General features: G+C 41.2%; 2 protein-coding genes across 4 annotated transcripts; both read right to left on the reverse strand.

Annotated features, from left to right (window-relative positions):
• LOC8079917 lies at positions 2,789-4,575 on the reverse strand. The gene is made up of 3 exons (XM_021452371.1): positions 4,276-4,575; positions 3,894-4,161; positions 2,789-3,426 (listed from the first exon to the last, which is right to left on the reverse strand). Exons 1-3 carry the CDS (start codon positions 4,390-4,392, stop codon positions 3,164-3,166), a joined length of 648 nt encoding a protein of 215 aa, XP_021308046.1. The 5' UTR covers positions 4,393-4,575; the 3' UTR covers positions 2,789-3,163.
• LOC8079918 (DEAD-box ATP-dependent RNA helicase 53) lies at positions 4,987-8,431 on the reverse strand. 3 transcript variants are annotated; one of them, XM_002461400.2, is made up of 7 exons: positions 8,028-8,431; positions 7,236-7,363; positions 6,736-7,144; positions 6,392-6,490; positions 6,083-6,307; positions 5,799-5,960; positions 4,987-5,693 (listed from the first exon to the last, which is right to left on the reverse strand). In XM_002461400.2, the coding sequence occupies exons 1-7, from the start codon at positions 8,364-8,366 to the stop codon at positions 5,247-5,249; spliced, it is 1,809 nt and encodes a 602-aa protein (XP_002461445.1). In that variant the 5' UTR covers positions 8,367-8,431; the 3' UTR covers positions 4,987-5,246. The 3 variants fall into 3 exon arrangements, with proteins under 3 accessions (XP_002461445.1, XP_021310608.1, XP_021310607.1); XM_021454933.1 differs by having other exon boundaries at positions 8,011-8,163; XM_021454932.1 differs by having other exon boundaries at positions 7,956-8,163.

An 18,356-nucleotide genomic window follows, 5' to 3' on the forward strand; every position in this document is an offset into this window, starting at 1 on the left:
AGAAAAGCTTTGACTGACACAAATAACATAGCGACACTTATCATTACTGGTTTTTTTAGGGAAAAAAAGAAGGAAAGAAAGAAAGAAAAAAAAAAGGAATAAAGCATCCATGTCTGAAGCGTAGATACAGTGGCGGAGGGAAGGGGGGGCTGAGGGGGGCCTGGCACCCCCCAACCTTCCCATAACTCCCTTAATACATCCCATAAATTAGATGCTGAATTGTCTAATTAACTAGTTATTAATAATATTATCTATACTAAGATTTTTATTCTTATTTCATATTAATCTCTAATAGTTTTTTATACAAATAAAATCTAGATCTTTCTAATATTTTCTTCATATCTTTTATTTTTATTATTGTCTATCAAACATTAGTTTGTCACGTACTACATACTCTAATTAGCTAGTTAATTAAAAATCAGTGTTTTTCTTGTTTAATCCTTCTGAATTGATCCCCAACAATAGAATCTATATTATTTAGCATTAGTCTTCCTATTATCTTTCTTATCTCCTAAGTTTTTATCATTATTTGTCTAAACTCTAAACGGTTATTTAGCTCGTGTACTCAACTTTTAAACACTAACAGTGGTATGGTGTTTCTGTTTAACCTTCTATTTTTGACCATTTTACCCGTTTAAGTGATCGTCTTGGCTGAGGCTAAACGACATGCAACTGATTGTTTGTCATCCAATGTTAGGATCTAGTGCTAATTAATTTTGCCCCTGTTTAACTACTTGTTTTATTGTGGTTCTTTTCCTGGCCAAAGAAATAGATTGATTAGGTGAAGGTTAGAGGCCTGAGTAATTAATTTATCTTTATTTTTTTAGTTTTTCTTCTTGTTTTTATCGTGACGCAAACGTTTATTTTGCTGCTATGTACACCTTTGTCATGTAATATTTTGATATACATAACTGTTCTTGGTTTGCACGGCCCTCCCTATGTTTAAATTCTAGCTCCGCCCGTAGATATGGTCAGCCGACTGCATGCATGCAACACGTAACGCCACCCCTGTTGTTGGTTGTTGCTGGAGGAAACAATCTCTTCTTCCTTTTAGGCCTTGTTTAGTTCCAAAAAATTTTGCAAAATTTTTCAGATTCCCCGTCACATCGAATCTTTAGACACATGCATGAAGTACTAAATATAGACAAAAATAAAAACTAATTGCACAGTTTGGTCGGAATTGACGAGACAAATCTTTTGAGCCTAGTTAGTCCATGATTGGACAATATTTGTCAAATACAAACGAAAAAGCTACAGTGTCTATTTTGCAAAATATTTTGGAACTAAACAAGGCCTTAGTGAAGGCAACAAAATGATTAATCATGGTATTATATTATTGGCCTAAAGCTGATCGAGATATGTACATACTACTGCATTGGCATCATCATTGCCCATCTGAACAACTAAAGAACATCCCTGTAAGAGGAAATGGTTGCACAAAAGCTACTGTAAGATCAGGCCATGCTGGCCGGCCGGGCAGAGGCTCCTGCATTGCAGGCAGAGGGAGAGGGGCAGCCTGGAGGAGGAACGCCACAGTCCCCACCACACCAAACCATGAATGCACGGGGCATTGCAGGCAGAGGGAAGATAGGTGCGGCTGCAGAGACAAGGCAGCGGCACCAAACCTGCTGTGCTAGCCACCTTGCTGGTTTCGCTGAGGCAGCTCGTGGTTTAGATCTTGTATTTAACAATTCGTCCCACAAATATAGGCCTTGTTTAGTTCACCAAAAAATTTGCAAAATTTTTCAAATTTCTTGTCATATCAAATCTTTAGACGTATGCATGGAATATTAAATATAGATGAAAATAAAAACTAATTGCACAGTTTGGTCGAAATTGGCGAGACAAATCTTTTGAGCCTAGTTAGTCCATAATTGAATAATATTTGTCAAATACAAACGAAAGTACTACTATTCCTATTTTGCAAAATTTTTTGGAAGTAAACAAACAAATTGTACAATTAATTATTTTCTTAATCTATATTTAATGCTCCATACATATGCCGCAAGATGCGATGTCACGAGAAATTTTGAAAATTTTTTGAATTTTGTTTGACCTAAACAAGGCCTCAGCATGCGCACTGATAGGCAGCCTCCTGTGCATCACATGACAGCTAGCACCGGCATGCATACATGGCAAGCGCCACAACCACAAAGCCGCGGCTAATCAGACCAGACGAAGAGACCAGCGGCGGCTGGTCACACATACAGACAAGCATTTCCGAGGAACTATGTGTTTTCAGACAAGGCAACGAGCGTGCCCACGAATCTTGAAAAGTTCAGGAAAACAACAAGTGCATCTGCAAGCAGAGCAAACTCCTAGCCATGGCTGTTGCTTTCAAGTAGTAGCTCGCAGTGTTACTACACACAGGAATTTGATGCTTTTTCCCAAAACTCAACAATTACTACTTACAAGATTAGCAGGGAAAACAATGAAGAAGCGGATCTATTAGCTAGACAGGCTCTGACCCTTACTTCAGACATTTTGCAGCCTTTCCAGGCTTTCTGCTCAAATGTAACACATGACCCTGCCCTGTTCTTCAAGCTCTGAACATTGTAACCTTACCCTCTGTACGGTTACTTACAGCTTCTTGCTGTTCATAAATGAAAATTTGGTTTTCATAAAAAAAAAGAAGCACCAGCTAGTAGTCACCTACAAGCTCCAGTTCCATGCCGTGTACTGCAAACCCGGCCACCATCTTCAGACAATCCTTGAGCCATCTCGATCATTTGCTCGCCTCCAAACAACCTGAAGCTGTTAAAATGTCCAAGAGTGCACTGAAGTCATGTTTCAATAATACACTTTCTGACTTCCACGGCATCCAAGTTCAATGGTAAGGAGTACTTACACTAATACAAATGTAGGTTACATGGTTTGAGAGGAGTACAATATTAGTGGAATATTTCACGCTACATCCCTGTTACAGAGTGCTTGATGAATAATTAAAGAGCAAAATAGCAGCCATCATATTTACATATGCATCTGCATAAAAAAATATCTAGGATGCAGACTACATTTCCATAAGCTAGAATAACTACTTTCCCCTTCCATAAGCCGGGGAAAAACTCATACCAAAACAAACAAAAATTGGTATATCGCCATTTTTAAGTTTCCATGGTGATACCCTGTAACTTAAAACCAGCCTTGATTGCCCATGAGTCTTTTAAGGAGGCCAGTGCTGATCTTTGAAGGCCCTGATGCATTCCACTGTGGACCTGATGCTACTTGACACGCCCTTCCCCAGCTTCGGCAGATCAACTCCTCCTGATACCGGAGGGTTGTCCTGGAACCTCAGAAGCTTCTGTCGAGATTCTTTCCTCAAAGCCAACACATTACCTGCATAGCTGATGGCATCCCATACCAAACTTCTGATGATGGTTATGGTGTAAAATCTTGCTGAATCAACAGGGAAGTTACTTGCAAAACCTACAGGTAAGGTTCAGAAGGTGGATCCGTCATTCATGTGACAGATGCTTGTATACAAAGGTTGGGGATAGCAATAGCAGCAAACAATTGGGCACAGAGGCCTGCGAATTAATGTGCATTAGTAATGATAATATACTATCAGTTTTTGCTAATTCATGTGCACCAACCACAGTTCATGTTAGATTGAAGGGAATCCTATGTATAAAAACATGAACAAGGACAGGTGCAGCATGGTTGACTGAAGATCCCCTCCAGGGCATGGCAACCATGCTGCTAAAAACACATTTGATTTCGCCAATTACTTTCTACTTGACCCAGATTTTCATTATATTTCTCACAAAATCAAGTAGAAATATAGAACTGCACTAACTGAAACTCCCACTAAATCCAATAATTAGTCCCACCAACATCAACCTCATGATTATTTTTTGAAGGGAACAAATTAAGAACAGAGCATAACTAATTACCACCGTGCTCGTGGTTCCTGATGAGGCCGTGCTGCGGCAGGCCGATGCCGACGCCGGCGAGCGTGAACCCAACGCTGAACCCCACGCCACACCCGGCGCCGACGTACCCAATGACCTCAGGTCCGAACCCGGGGCCCCAGCCGACACCGCAACCGAGGCCGAGCCCCACGCCCCAGAAGGAGCCGGCCGTCGGGTGCACGGGGTTCCAGCGCTGGTACCGCCCGAGCACGCCCTTGATGATCATCCTCAGCTTCGCCGCAGTCTCAATCTGGACAACGGGACAATGGAAGCAGCAACCTCAGCAAAGATCCGATTTTTTTTTCCCGCGGAAAAGGAGACGAGAAGAAGAAATGGTGGTCGCCTGCTGCCTGCAGGGGAGTACCAGGGTGGGTTGCGCATTTGCTGCCGCTGGCGAGGCTGGTGTTGAGCTGGCCGCCGGTGGCGGCGGCGGCGGCGCGGGAGGGGAAGGTGGGTGGTGGAGCTGGGGGGAGTCTGGCATCAGCGGACCTGCCGCTGCTGCTGTGTGGGCTGCTCTTGACTCGTGGACGCCGCCTTGCTGGAGCCCCTCGCCGCCGTCCGTGCGGTCTCCCAGCTACAGACCGAGGTGTGGCAAATCTTATCGCCGTCTCCTCGCCGTCGCTCGTTCTGTCCCAACCCAATCCAGTGCGTCGCCGTCGTGGCCTCGTGCGTGGGATGGCCGGATGGGAGCCTTTTCTGGCAGGAAAGCGAGAGCCCGTGCACTTTTGTTCGTTTTTTTTTTCTCGGGCCCTCGACCATTTCGGCCCAGCCCATCTGCGCTTGTGGTTGTTGGTAGCCTCGCGGCTCTCTACGGGAGGGTTTAAATCTTGAAGTGGAATTTAGTTTAAGTTCTAATCCAATCTACCACATGTGTTGGAGTAGAATTTAGTTTAAATTCTAATCCAATCCACCACAACACATGTGGATTGATGCGAATCCAACTACATCGCCTTAGATATTAGATTCTGAGAGAGAGAGAGAGAGAGAGAGAGAGAGAGAGAGAGAGGGAGGGTCTGGGTTTTGTGACAGTTGAGATCATGGAACAACTCTACAAGCAATACACTGGTACGGTACATGAAAAGAAACCAAAAGCCATCCTTTCATCGGATTATTAAAGAGAACAGAATCAGAACATATCAACATACAGTGATACAGGTTACGAAACAACCTTGCTTCAAAGAACAAAAGTTCTGAAACAACCCTACACTACACGACCAAACTACTCCTGATCAGGGGCTAAAGCACAATGAAGTGCTGCTGCTGGTTTGCTCAGGCAAGGAAGAAACAACGGGTGTTAGAAAAGGCTCAGAGCTGTACAAGAAACCCCTATCCCATTCATCGCTTGGAATCCTTGAAGCCACCAAGGTTGCCGGAACCTGAAGTGCCGAACCCACTAGAACCTCTGCCATAACGTGAGGAGCCTGAATCATCAGAGCTCCGGGAACGACCAAAGTCAGTGTTACCACGTCTGCTGAAGTCACTGTCTCCAAAGTCGCCAAATCTATCAGAACGACTGAAACTAGGCCTGCCTAACTCACTGGACGATCGTCTCAAACCTCCAGATCCACCGCGGTACCTTGAACCTGAGTCACGGAATCCACCACTGCGGTCAGAGGAACCACCAAAATCACCAAAACTGCTGGAACGATGGTCTCCAAAGCCACCATAACCTTCACGGCTAAAAGGTCCGCCCGTTCTTCTGCTTCCAGCTGATCTAGAGCGAGTATCTCTCGTGACATTAAACATGTCTGCAGCCTCATCTGAAACTGGCATCTTGGGAAGCTGCAAGCGGCAAAAAGAAATAAATGGATAACTTTCCACATATCATCTCAACTATAAAAATAACTTGATCAGGATTCGATATGCATGGTAACTAAATTACCCTACCTCTGTGAACCTGCATCCTATATCTTGCTCGATGACCCTTACAGCTCTAGTCTGCTCATATGTGTATATTAAAATTGCACTGCCTTTCTTCCCTGCTCGTGCAGTTCTCCCAGATCTGTGAACAAATAACTCCGAGGTATTTGGAATCTCATAATGTACCACCTGAATAAATAAGGGGAATAACTCAAAACTATGCACATAAAAAGAGTCAGCAGGCGTATTTTCTAGACAATGAAAAAGTTTGTGCGCTAAATATTTCTATAAGTATACCCCAGGTCACTTACTAGATCAACATTGGGTATGTCCAATCCACGAGCTGCGACATCAGTTGCCACAAGGATATTAAAACGACCATCACGAAATCCTGAGAGTGTCCTCTCTCTTTGATTCTGTGAAATATCCCCATGTAGTGCCTGACATGGATAACTCCTTCCCATGACATATGCCAATCTATCTGCATCCCGTTTAGTTTGAGTAAACACAATGCATTTTCCACCATTGGCATGCTCCTAGTGATGTGAACGTGGAAATGGTTATGAACTGTTTATGGCATGTAAATCATAAAACACATGTGCACTTAAGAGGATACTCACTTTAATCAAAGGACCAAGAATTGATTGCTTCCCGAAGTTATCAGAGGCAATGGAATAGAGAGAGATTCCTTCAGGTAATTTCTGGTCTGAGTCACCAACCTGAGGAAGACGGGAAGAAAATGTCAGGGAATGCCCCTTAGAATGTAGCTATGCTGTGCTGAGAAGAAATCCAGATAAAGTTCAGGTGCTGATGGTATTCTTTTTATAAAGGAAAGCTTTGATACTCATCAGATGGTTCAATAATGTTTCTACTCCCAGGAAGATCTATTCAATGCAGGACTTCAAGACAAGCTAAGAGAAAGTAAGATAAAATTCACAGGAAAATAAGAAAAGAAGTCACTCACAAGGTCAATTATAACTGGATCATTTAAGTACTTGTTCGAAATCTTTCTTATCCAACTAGGCATTGTTGCAGAGAACAGCATACTTTGACGGTTCTGCGGCAACTGCTCCATGATCACCTCAACATCTTCATCGAAACCCACAGCCAGCATCTGATCAGCTTCATCTAGAACCACAAACTGGATTTGTGAAAGGTTTAAAACACCCCTTCTGAGAAGATCAATAATACGACCTGGAGTTCCGACCACTATGTCAACACCATAGTTGAGAACTCTCATTTGCTGATTGATAGGCACACCTCCATAGACACAGAGGGTGTCCAAGGGAGCAGATTCTCTAAATTCCTTCTCAACCTGCCGAGCAAGTTCTCTTGTTGGAGCCAAGACTATGGCTAAAGGATTCCTACCGTTACTGCATGCATCACACTATGCAATTATTACAATATATTCTATCTCCCTGGTAGATAAATTAAAAGAACTCCAAATGTGAAAGAGAAACAAACCCATTCTTCTCGTTGTGACTGAGGATCTTGTCCATGATAGGAATACCAAAAGCCAAGGTCTTCCCTGTCCCTGTTCGAGCACGGCCAATCATGTCTTTTCCTTGCATTGCTGGCTCAAGAACAGCCCTCTGGATAGAAAAATAGCATGAACTGAATCAGATTGGGAACCCAGCATAGTTATATATACAGCACCTTTTCAGTGGAGCAGGAAATAGGAGCAGATGCATGACATTTGTTCTGAACTTCTGGATCCTTCGAGTTGATTAACATTTAGGTCAGAACATATTGAACCACCATTTTGACTTAGCAGTTTACTAAATAGGCAGCTCATACCTGGTGTAGGTTCATAGGAACGATACAGCAGAATGACAGAGGGCTCCGTTATACTTTAATGATTCCAGCACAATAGTTCCGAGCAATGCTACAATATCACAGGTTTCGAACCAAAATCACAGTTGAAATCAAACTAGACATGTGTTTTTGTTCGAATTTGCAAACGCATCAAGAGGTTGCAGAGCACAGTATCAGAAGCGCAGTTTACATCATATCAGTATTATAGTACTAGACAACCCTGATGTTACAAAACTAAGAAATGCATTCTCCTCCATTCCACGAAGCGATTCCATGGAACTCAGTTAAAACTAGCGTTTCAGTAGCGGGTAATTTCATTTACATCATATGATCCTAACAACTCGGAAGCTTTTAAAAGGACGAGAGTACCATTTCCATTCAAAATCAGACCAAACTGAGGCAGACGGCATCATCATCCAATTACCACGCGAGAGGCAGCACCTGGATGGGGAAGAGCTTGGTGATGCCCCGCGCCGCGAGCTTCTCCACGATCCGCGGCGAGATCCACAGCCTCGCGATCTCCAGCCCCTCCTCAGCCCCCGTATCCACGCCCACGCCTTCCCCCGGTCCGGGCCTGGTCCACGACGCGGGGGTGGACCTGAACCCCAGGGGGTTCGGCGAGCCGTGGAGCGCCCGCCTCGGCGGCGCCGGCGACCCTGGCGTGGGCGCCTGGCATGGGCCGGGAGGTGCCGATGGCGGAGAGAGGAGCGCGGCGAGGAGGGGCCTCCGGCAGGTGGCGGCCGGAGACGAGGCGAGTGCGCGGCGGAGCAGGGAGATCATCGCGGCGGTGGCGGTCAGTGGGAGCTCGTGGTGGAGCTAAAACCTCGACGTCGGGGAGACCTGGAAGGGAGAGGGCGAGATTTTTCCCGTCTCCCATTTTGTCGTGGGCCGGGCTTTACGGAAAGGCCAGGACAAAACCGGCCCAACCATTTTTTTTTACTAATCGGCCCAACATATTGTGAGGCGCGTTTATTCTTTTTTCTTCTGTTTTGTTTGGGAAATCTCCAACATCAACAGCAAAGCAAGTTGGATATAGAGTGAAGCCTACTGACGGTCCGTTTGTGTCATTTTCTGTTTCTTAAACATGCAAATCGCTCGTTTGGGTCTAATTTATCCTGTTGCGTCTCATTTCACTTCTTAAACTTGCAAATAGTTTATCTTACCGCTAGCGCCAGTCTACAGTCTACACCGCCAACCTAGCCAAAGTGAGCAACTAGGGACAGGATGAAACGGCAAAATAAGTCAAGAAAAAACGAGTGATTTGTGAGATTAGGTATTGAAACCAAATAAAGGTCCCAATGCACTTTACTCTTGAATATACATCAACCTTATTGTCTAGTATTCGCTAAAAACAACTTAAGAAAAGAGCCTCTACTCGAGAAATTGTAAAGCAAAACTTGTATTAAATTGTTAGGCTCCTCCTAAACAAATGTCAAAATGAAACTTGTATTACATTCTTGGGCTCATCAAAGAGGATGAACAAATTTGCAAAAAAAAAAAAATTGTATTAATTTGTTGGGCTCCTCCTCAAGAAAGAGAAATAAACAAATTGTATTAATTTTCTGGGCTCCTCAACAAAGAGAAAGAACCCTAAAAAAAGGGGTATAGTGCTTATATTGTACTCAAAAATAAGGAAAATAAGGGGTATGATGCATATATTGTACTAAAATAGTAAAAAAATAAGGGAGGTATTCTTATTTTTTCTTTAGTAAAAGGCGAAAGAATAGTTCACTTTTTACCCACTAAGCAGCTGGGTGTTTTTGCTAAGATGCTCTAAGCCCTCGTAAATAGCAGCGCTCCGTACTGCCATTAGCTGGCACTGGGACTAGCGAGCGCCGGCCTGTGCATGTAGTCGTTTGGGTATACGCTAACGGACTGCAAATTAAGGCCTACGACGTGGATTTGCTGCTGCTAGTCAATGTGCACATTATTTCCCATGGTCTGGACTTATATTTAAAGAGAGGCCAGGAGCTAGCCCAGGACAAATCGGCCCAGCACTACTTGTATGGCGGCAGCTAGCACTAGCCATATTGATGGATCCACCCCTCCATTTTTGTACTTGTATAAAATTTTGTACCACCAAACACATGCATGCAACGTAACCAAATTTCAGGTCACCTGATTTAGCCATATGACCAAAATCTGATTTGGTCAACTAACTAGCTAGCTAGCGTCAAATATAATCCAAACACACCCTAACCCGTGTTCCATGCATGTATATATCTCGGAGCAGTAAGCAGTGTTGATACAAGATCGATGGGCTTCGATCATATCTAGTGTGTGATCGATGGATATCAGCTGTGGTGTGCCGGTTAGATTAATTAGCTACAGTAGCATGCATGTGTATGTGTCTCGTGTGACGAGACTACCTCGATCGCTAGCTAGCTAGCTAGCTAGGCGCCAACATGCATGCATGCATGTGCCTTGGCCTCTTGCGTCCATCATGCATAGCATTTAGCAAACGGGCAAACAAGATGGATGCATGCAAGCAGCCAAAGTGTCGTATACAACTGGCGGCGGTAGAGCTTGTTTATTTTTTTTCTTATAATAAATTAGCAAATAATATCTTCAGACAAGCAAACAGACTTTGCAAAACACACACGGGGACTGCACCTACCACTTGGTAGACTAGCTCGTCAATAGTCATATCATTCCATCCTTGACAAATTCAAATACGTCCCTTCATCTGCTGGGAATCAAAACAATTTATTTGTTGCTGCCACACATTGGCGCAAAACAAAGAGGTGCTTGCCAGTGTTGTCACACTACTTCTGCGCAGGAGGACATTGTAAACACAGGGGCCTGCCCCCTCCTGTTCTTACATAAAAAGGGGAAACAAAGTCCGAAATTACTTACCCCAAGTGTGGCAAACTAACTTAAAATTTGTTTTTCTTTTACAGCCTCAATCCATCTTCGTTAATTGTTGTTAGTTCAATCTTAAGATCTGTCCTTTTGGTTTCTAGAGTTTTAAGTAAAAGTTCTGTTGGGGGTGATAGAAAACATCATAAATTTTATTTTAATAAATATTTTTTTTGTTTGCCCATTAGGCTATTATTGCCTTGGTTGCTGGGTGGCAAGCCTCAATCATTCATCTTTTTTCAAGGATTCGAATGCAAGAACTCTTACATCAACCAAACCCTCCTACCACCACACCACACATTTACTTGTGACCAAATATATGATGTTATCGCTTTGTATGAACTTTTAAAAATCAACTATAAAATTTTAGATCTCATCTAGCACTTTAACTTTTGTAATGGAATGTTTCCATCTGAGATCATTTGAAAAACTAAAAAACTGAGAAATCAAAATACGAGAACTTAAAAATGTAAATTTAAGCTTCTAAACAATTTTAAATAAAACTAGTCAGCAACTATAAAGTTTCAGGTCGTACCGAGCTCTATAATTTTAAAATAACATTTATTTTCATTTGTCTTCATTTGGAAAAGATATAAATCTATTTGTTCGGCAGCCAATCTCCCTTGAAACTAGATACCTAGATTACACATGTCGTTTTATTATTAAGCCAACAATTTTCTCTGGAAAATAATTTCTAGGATGGTTATTTTGCTATTGTTATACTATAAGATTTGTTATACAATATATTTTTAGAGTAATATCTATTTGGAGTCATGAGTGACGATAATATTTTTTAAAACTTAATCAGAATTAATATAATTTGACTCTACCATAATCTATTCTTTTTTGAGACAGAGGTAGGACTTAAAGTACGTTTGTGAATTGATAGGGCATGCAGCCTACCTAGTACAGACCCCCCATTAGTTGGGTAGTAGCACTAGATGCCTTCTGTTGGGTTTTGCCATCCCAAACTCATGCTCATGAATATAAAATATGCCCACTAAAAACCCAATGATCTGTCACGGGTTTAATTTTGTGCCCAAACCCATGCCCATCGGGTCACAGGTACTTAACGGGTTGCCAGTGCCCGCCACAGCATGCCACAAGATGGTCATCCAGTCAAGTGAGCACGTCTACTTTATAGCACACCAAAATACTTAAAGTTGAATCACTAGGCGAGGTTGGATTCATGTTGTGTGTTACTGCGCCTCCGCAATAGACGTTTGCGAGTTGTGACAGAAACACTCAACTATGCACTAGGCCACGATCTGCTAATGCTCAGTACTAACACTCGTCGTATCCTTGAGTCTAGACGAACTGAGTGCATGCACTAAGCCCCACTAGGTAACTGCAGCTTTCACATAAGGATATAGTGAACAGGGTTTAAAAAACTTATGAGTTTGCGGGTTTGGGTACTACATACCCATACCCATGCTCATAAACCCGCTGGGTCTAGCTTTTGCCCTATTAACAAACCCACGGGTAACGAAATTGATCTATATCTTTACCTTAATAGAGTAAGAACACATCGGGTTTCAGATCTCACGTACCCATTGCTATCTTTAATCCCGTGCCAAGTGGGCATGCAATGCAAGTGGCTAGCAGTGAATTGAACGAGTCGTCGAACTGCAGCCAACAGCCCAACAGGACAGGAAATTATGAAAAAAAAAGGGAGAAAAAACACAAGCATCAGGGCCGAAAACGCAAGCATCCAAACTGTCTCAGCACTTGTGCTCTACTAGGAAAGTTTCTACTGGTGAAACACAGCGTTACATCGATGGTGTTTCCTGCTGTTTGCATCGATCACAAGCATATATATAGATTACATACAGATTCGACAGTGATTGACACAGCATCATATGATCCACTGACTCATCATCACACCCTCCTTGACCTTGACAAGTCGAGTTGGTTCATCAGGGAAGAATCAAAACACAACAACAAAGCTGCACTGCAAGTTGGATTGATTTAGACTACTAGCTCTAGGTCCACAAACTAAGACGACGACCATTATTCGACGGTCACACAGCTAGCTCTCTGCGGAACCTTTGATGCCATTCATCAGCTCCATTTGCATGCATCGACGAGGACTCACGGTTCTCGATGATGGTTTTTTTACAACAGTTCTTGACGATGGACCGTTGTCACTATTCTTTTTTTTGGGGGGGGGGGGGGGGGGGAGCACCCATGTATCAATAATTGTTGCCTTGTTTAGTTCGAAAAAAAAAGTTTTGGGTATTGTACCATATTTGTGACTACTCAATTAGTGTCTAATCATGAACTAATTAGACTTACTCTAGGTATGTGTCTAAACAATCGATGTGATTGGGCGAAAAGTTTTTGAGTGGGAACTAAACAGCCACATTGGTTCTTGCAAAACATAAGACTGTGTCCTCGGTCTATGTATCATTAAGGCCAGTCTCAATGGGGTTTCAACAGAGTTTTATGGACAATAAATATTCTAATATGATACTGGATTAATAAAGAGAGAGATGATAAGAGTTTCATAAACGTAGAAAAAGTTTCATGGGGATAAAAGTCTTCTGCACAGTTTTCAAAATATTGATCCATTGGAAACTGAGTCATGAAACTCTTATCGAGGATGACCTAAGGCCAGTCTCAGTGGAGAGTTTCATGGCGTTGTTTCCAAGACTACCATGTCATGTGAAATGAGATGAAACTTGGATAAACACCCACTCTCAATGAAGAGTTTCATTTCATAGTTTCATAGGCATTTAATTCCAAGACTCATAGAAAGTTGGTAATCGTGCCAAGAGAGTTTTATCTAGATGAAACCCATTTCTTCTCTCTCTTCTTAAATGCAACTGCCATGTCATAAAAAAAAGCCTATGTGCTATTTAATGCAAATGAAACTTCCATTGAGACTAGCCTAATATCACTAGTGCAACATAAGATTATGATGCCACTAGTGACTACCGCATCTGTCTCAAAAACGATACGATTCTAAGGGCACTCCCAATGCTAGAAACTACATGTAGTTTCTATACCTATTAATTTTTATAGACACTATATATATATAGAAACTATGGTCCGAATGGATAGTTTCTATAGAATATTTTTTTATCTAATCACATTCATTCTCTCTCTATTCTCAACCAATCATATCACTTCATATCTTGGATTTCATGTAGACATAGTTTCTAACTTAGATCCAGTTTCTATGATTTTTGCTCTCTCTCTTCAATAACTACCTTGGCACATCAGCAAAATGCTTAGGTGACACTACAATTAATGTCTATAGAAACTATGATGATTTCTGCATTAGGAGTGCCCTAAAACAGTGTTCAACCAAACTTTCTTAAATTTAACTAAATCCGCATACAAAAAATATTAGTGCTTATTTATACTAAACAAGTATCATTACATCTGTCATGGAAATATGGAATATATATATAACCACATTACGTATGTATTCATATTTGTTTATCGATTTCAGTATGTTCATATACTTATATAAAGATACTTTAGATTTTACCATGCGAAAAAATTTCAAAGGAATTTATATTTTTAATATATTACTAAAATGCCACTTCTGTAGTATATATAATAAGTATAACCACATACTCTATGTATTAATGCATACTTAACCTATATACTACCTTAGATGGTTTAGTATGATCATATACTTGATCTACATACACTTCATCAGGTCATATACGCCCTAAATCTAGAGATGTACACATGGGAGTAACTACTACTGGGAGTAAAAAGAAATTATCCTATATATATATATATATATATATATATATATATGGTCTTAAATATTGATAGCATTATCTACAAAAACCAATTAAACTTAAGTTAATTAGCTTGACTCAATGAAACATATAGAATTTGCATCCTCTTTGTGACCACGGATCGAGGTGGTTATAGTACTAGTACATGCAGGTACGTACGTACGTCGTTGCAGAGGATGTGCACGTACATATCCGTGTACAATTATATTAGTTACTGTGCACGTGTGACACCTGACTCCACCAAGCCACCCCTTTATGTCTGATTGATCGATCGATGGGCTGCCCGCATGCAACTGTGACGACAAGGAATGGCTGTAGACAGAGACATTCACCCCCTCGCCTGGACCTGCTGTGCTGCATATGCATGCTGCCATGGAATGGGATATGGAATCCGAGGCAGATCCGATCAGCTGATCAGGCGAGAGGGAACCGGCCGCGCGGTGTGTGCATGTCCATACATGGTACTAGACTACTGTAGGAGCCTGCTAGGACTATAGGCTAGTGATGGAGGAAAAAAAATTAAGGTAGAGCGAAGTTAATCATGTGACGAGTCACGCCTATAGGCGTCCTAGGCAATTGCATTTGCCTATCTTTCTTATTCTCTTGATCTTGTCGAGATCAATTTGTTTGAATATTTCTCGTTTAATGTAGCGCACCATTAAGTTACTACCGGAATCTGCGTCTTTGCCGAGTGTTAAATGATTTACCGAGTGTTTTTTTCTTCAACACTCAGCAAAGAAGCTCTTTGTCGACCCGAGTGCTAAAAAGCATTTGATAAAGAAACTTCTTTGCCGAGTGTCAAAAAAAAACACTCGACAAAAGCTTCTTTGTCGAGTGCAAAAAAACACTTGACAAAAAAATTCAAATCAAAAAGGTTTTCACTACAAAGTTGTATAACTTCTCAAGATCTACAACATTTATTTTGATCATTTTTTCATTTGACAAAGCCAAGATAAATTTATTTATAAATTTTACATCTCTCTCTTATAGTTTACGAAGCTACAAAGAGGGATATATAAGATTTATAAAAAATATTAGAATCACCATGTCGGGTGAACAAATGGCAAAACAACCAAAATAAACTCTATAGATCTTGAGAAGTTATAAAATTTTGTATTTGCCAACTTTTTCATTTGAGTTCATCTTGTCATGCAAAACTACGTCTTTAATTGAAAATTTTAAAATTTTTTTTAAACAACATCAGATGGAAAAACTCTCTAAATAAACTTTGTAGATCTCAAAAAATTATGAAACTTTGTAGTTGATAACTTTTTGTTTTAGAACCATCTTGTCGTGCAAAAACTACGTTTGAATTTCTCAAATTTGAAATTCAAATTTTGAAACAACTTCGGATGGAGAAACTCCCTAAATAAAAATTGTAGATCCCACAAAGTTATGAAACTTTGTAGTTGGCAACTTTTTGATTTGAAATCATTTAGACCTCAAATAATCAATTTGCACATGATTTGGTATAATATATGAGGAACTGAAATGCAATATAGATACAAGTTATAGCGTGGTGCAGTGGTTAAGGAGAGAGATGTGTGAGAGAGAGGCCATGGGTTTGAATCCCATCAGCCGCAAAGACACGAAAAATTCCAGGACTTAGGCAGCAGATAGAGGTTGGTGGGCACCGGCCTCTCGCGATTTTTTTCTTTTTTTTTGATTTTTTTTGAATTTTTTCGTTTATATCTTTGTCGAGTGCCAATATTTGGCGAAGTCTTTGCTGAGGGCCCTAAAAATAGCACTCGGCAAAGACCACTTTGTCGGCTAAAAAGTTACCGTGTGGTCTTTGTCGAATGTGTTACTCCGCAAAAGTTTTGCCGAGTGAATTGGGTCTTTGTCGAGTACTACTTGGCAAAACATAGTGAGTTATTAAGCCAAGCATAGGACATCTTATTGTGCAATTCTATTTTGATAATCTTTATAAGTGGTAACCGAAAGACTAAGTAACAATAATGGAAAGACTTAAAAAGTGTCATAGAGTTGGATGATTTAGCCCTTGTTTAGATCTGAAAAGTTTTTTAGATTTTGATACTATAGCACTTTTGTTTTTATTTGACAAACATTGTCTAATTATGGAGTAACTAGACTTAAAAGATTTATCTTGCAATTTACAAACAAACTATACAATTAGTTTTTATTTTTATCTATATTTAATGCTTCATGTATGCGAAGCAAGATTGGACGCGATCACGAACAGTCAAACACGAACTGGCGAGTCACCGAGTAGCGTGGAAATTTGGAGCGGCCGGTGTGACGGAAGGCAATGCGTCGTCGTTGCAGTTCTGGAAAACGAACAAGCTAACAGTACTAGCTAATATGCAGTCCCGTATATAGCTGCGCAGCCCACAGCCCTACAAGGCAATTGTCAAAGCCGTCCATGCATTCGTCATGGGTAGCTGTAGGGTTTAACTCTCGTTTCCTCAGCTGTACGTACCGGCGCCCTCAGTCCGGTGAACCTTGGACATTACCCCATTTGCCATGTTATGGTAATAAATAGATTTGCAGCGATATATGTGGTTCGATGTGTCCTCTGTTTTTACTAGTACTAATTCCGCGATGGGTTTAATTAGTGCCCAATTTTATTTAAAGTTTACTCCTTGCGTGAAATTAATGGACGGTTCGGTTCTATTTCTACCCTTGCATTGCCCTACGTAAGCCGTAGCCTGTACCTAGCTAGTTTCGTGGGGACGTGTCTGGCTGGCCGGCCACCTGATCGCAGCAAACAGAACGACCTGATCGTTAAAAGGGTGGACTGGTCGGGCATCTTTGGGCAAAAAATTGGAAACGACTACACGGAGAGCCTCTTCCATTGAGCCAGTATGCAAACTATTTGTCACGGTGCGAGCCTATAGATCGTCATAGGGTCACTGGTTGCCCTGCTCGTACCGTCCAAAAGGCTATCTGCTACAAGTCATGCACTTCGGACTTGTTTGGTTACCTAGTTTGCCTGCTTCGTTCCATTCCTTTTCCCCTCCACCCGCATGTCTCTGTCTTCCCTCATGGTGCATACACTGCCACACGTTCGGACATTAGCACCGGTCGGGAAGGGCCTGTTGCTCCGGTTCCCAAGCCGGTGCTGTCCTTCCGGGACTAAAGGCCCACCCTTTAGTCTCGGTTCGGGCAACCGGAGCTAAAGCCCCCCCTCTTTAACACCGGTTGATAATACCAACCGGTGTTAAAAGGTCCTGCCAGGGCTGCCACGTTGCAGGACCCTTACCAACCGGTGTTAAAGGGTTTCTTTTTCTTTTTTTTTGGTTCACTTCTTCGGTTCTGTTTATTGTTTATATATAATATATAATAATAGGTTTTTCAATACATGTTTTTCTGATACAATAATATATTTATATTACACACATATTAAGCATATATAAATGAAAATTATAGGCTTAGCTTAATAATTAAGCTTTGCCTATAATAAAATGAATAGACCACATCAAAAATTAAATAGATATGTAAAAAGCTTTATATATATATAGTTTTATATGTACAAAATTCGTAACACATATATACATAGAGTTTTTTCTCCCAATGTCTACAAACGATACAAATGATCATCGTTGTTTGGAATAAGAGTTTCGTTGCCGTTGAAGTGAAACTCGCCGTTTGGATTGATCACTTGGTCGCGGAGAAATCCTGCTATCGTCTCTTGGATAGCTTTGATTCGGTCTTGTTGTAGGACCTTTTCCCTCAGCCATTCCGTCTTTAATTTGAAATAAATAAAAAAGGTATTAGTTATCTAAGTTATTCAATATAATTCAGGAGATAATGAAAAGAGACATGTAACGTACTCTGAGCGTCTCTGTGGGTGTTTGATTGACTTGTGCCATCATGAATTTGCACACGTAATATGCACATAGATTGTTCCCCCCTTCTTGTCTTAAACACCACTGTACGATATATATATATAAATATTCACGACCACGACAATAAGAAGGCTAAAAGTTAGCGAAAGTTTGTTAGCTAGTAGAACTTACTTGTGGATGTATTATGTTAAGCGGCGCTTTACATCCACTGAGATGTTCACGGTCAATGAATCTTTCCCAAAGCCTATACACAGCCATTGTGGATCGTGAACTAATAATTACATAGTCATATTATGATATTTTTGTAGCTGAGATCGACATTACGTACCTTTGAATAATGTTTA

Source organism: Sorghum bicolor, chromosome 2 (genome assembly GCF_000003195.3).
Source record: "Sorghum bicolor cultivar BTx623 chromosome 2, Sorghum_bicolor_NCBIv3, whole genome shotgun sequence".
Taxonomy (NCBI): domain Eukaryota; kingdom Viridiplantae; phylum Streptophyta; class Magnoliopsida; order Poales; family Poaceae; genus Sorghum; species Sorghum bicolor.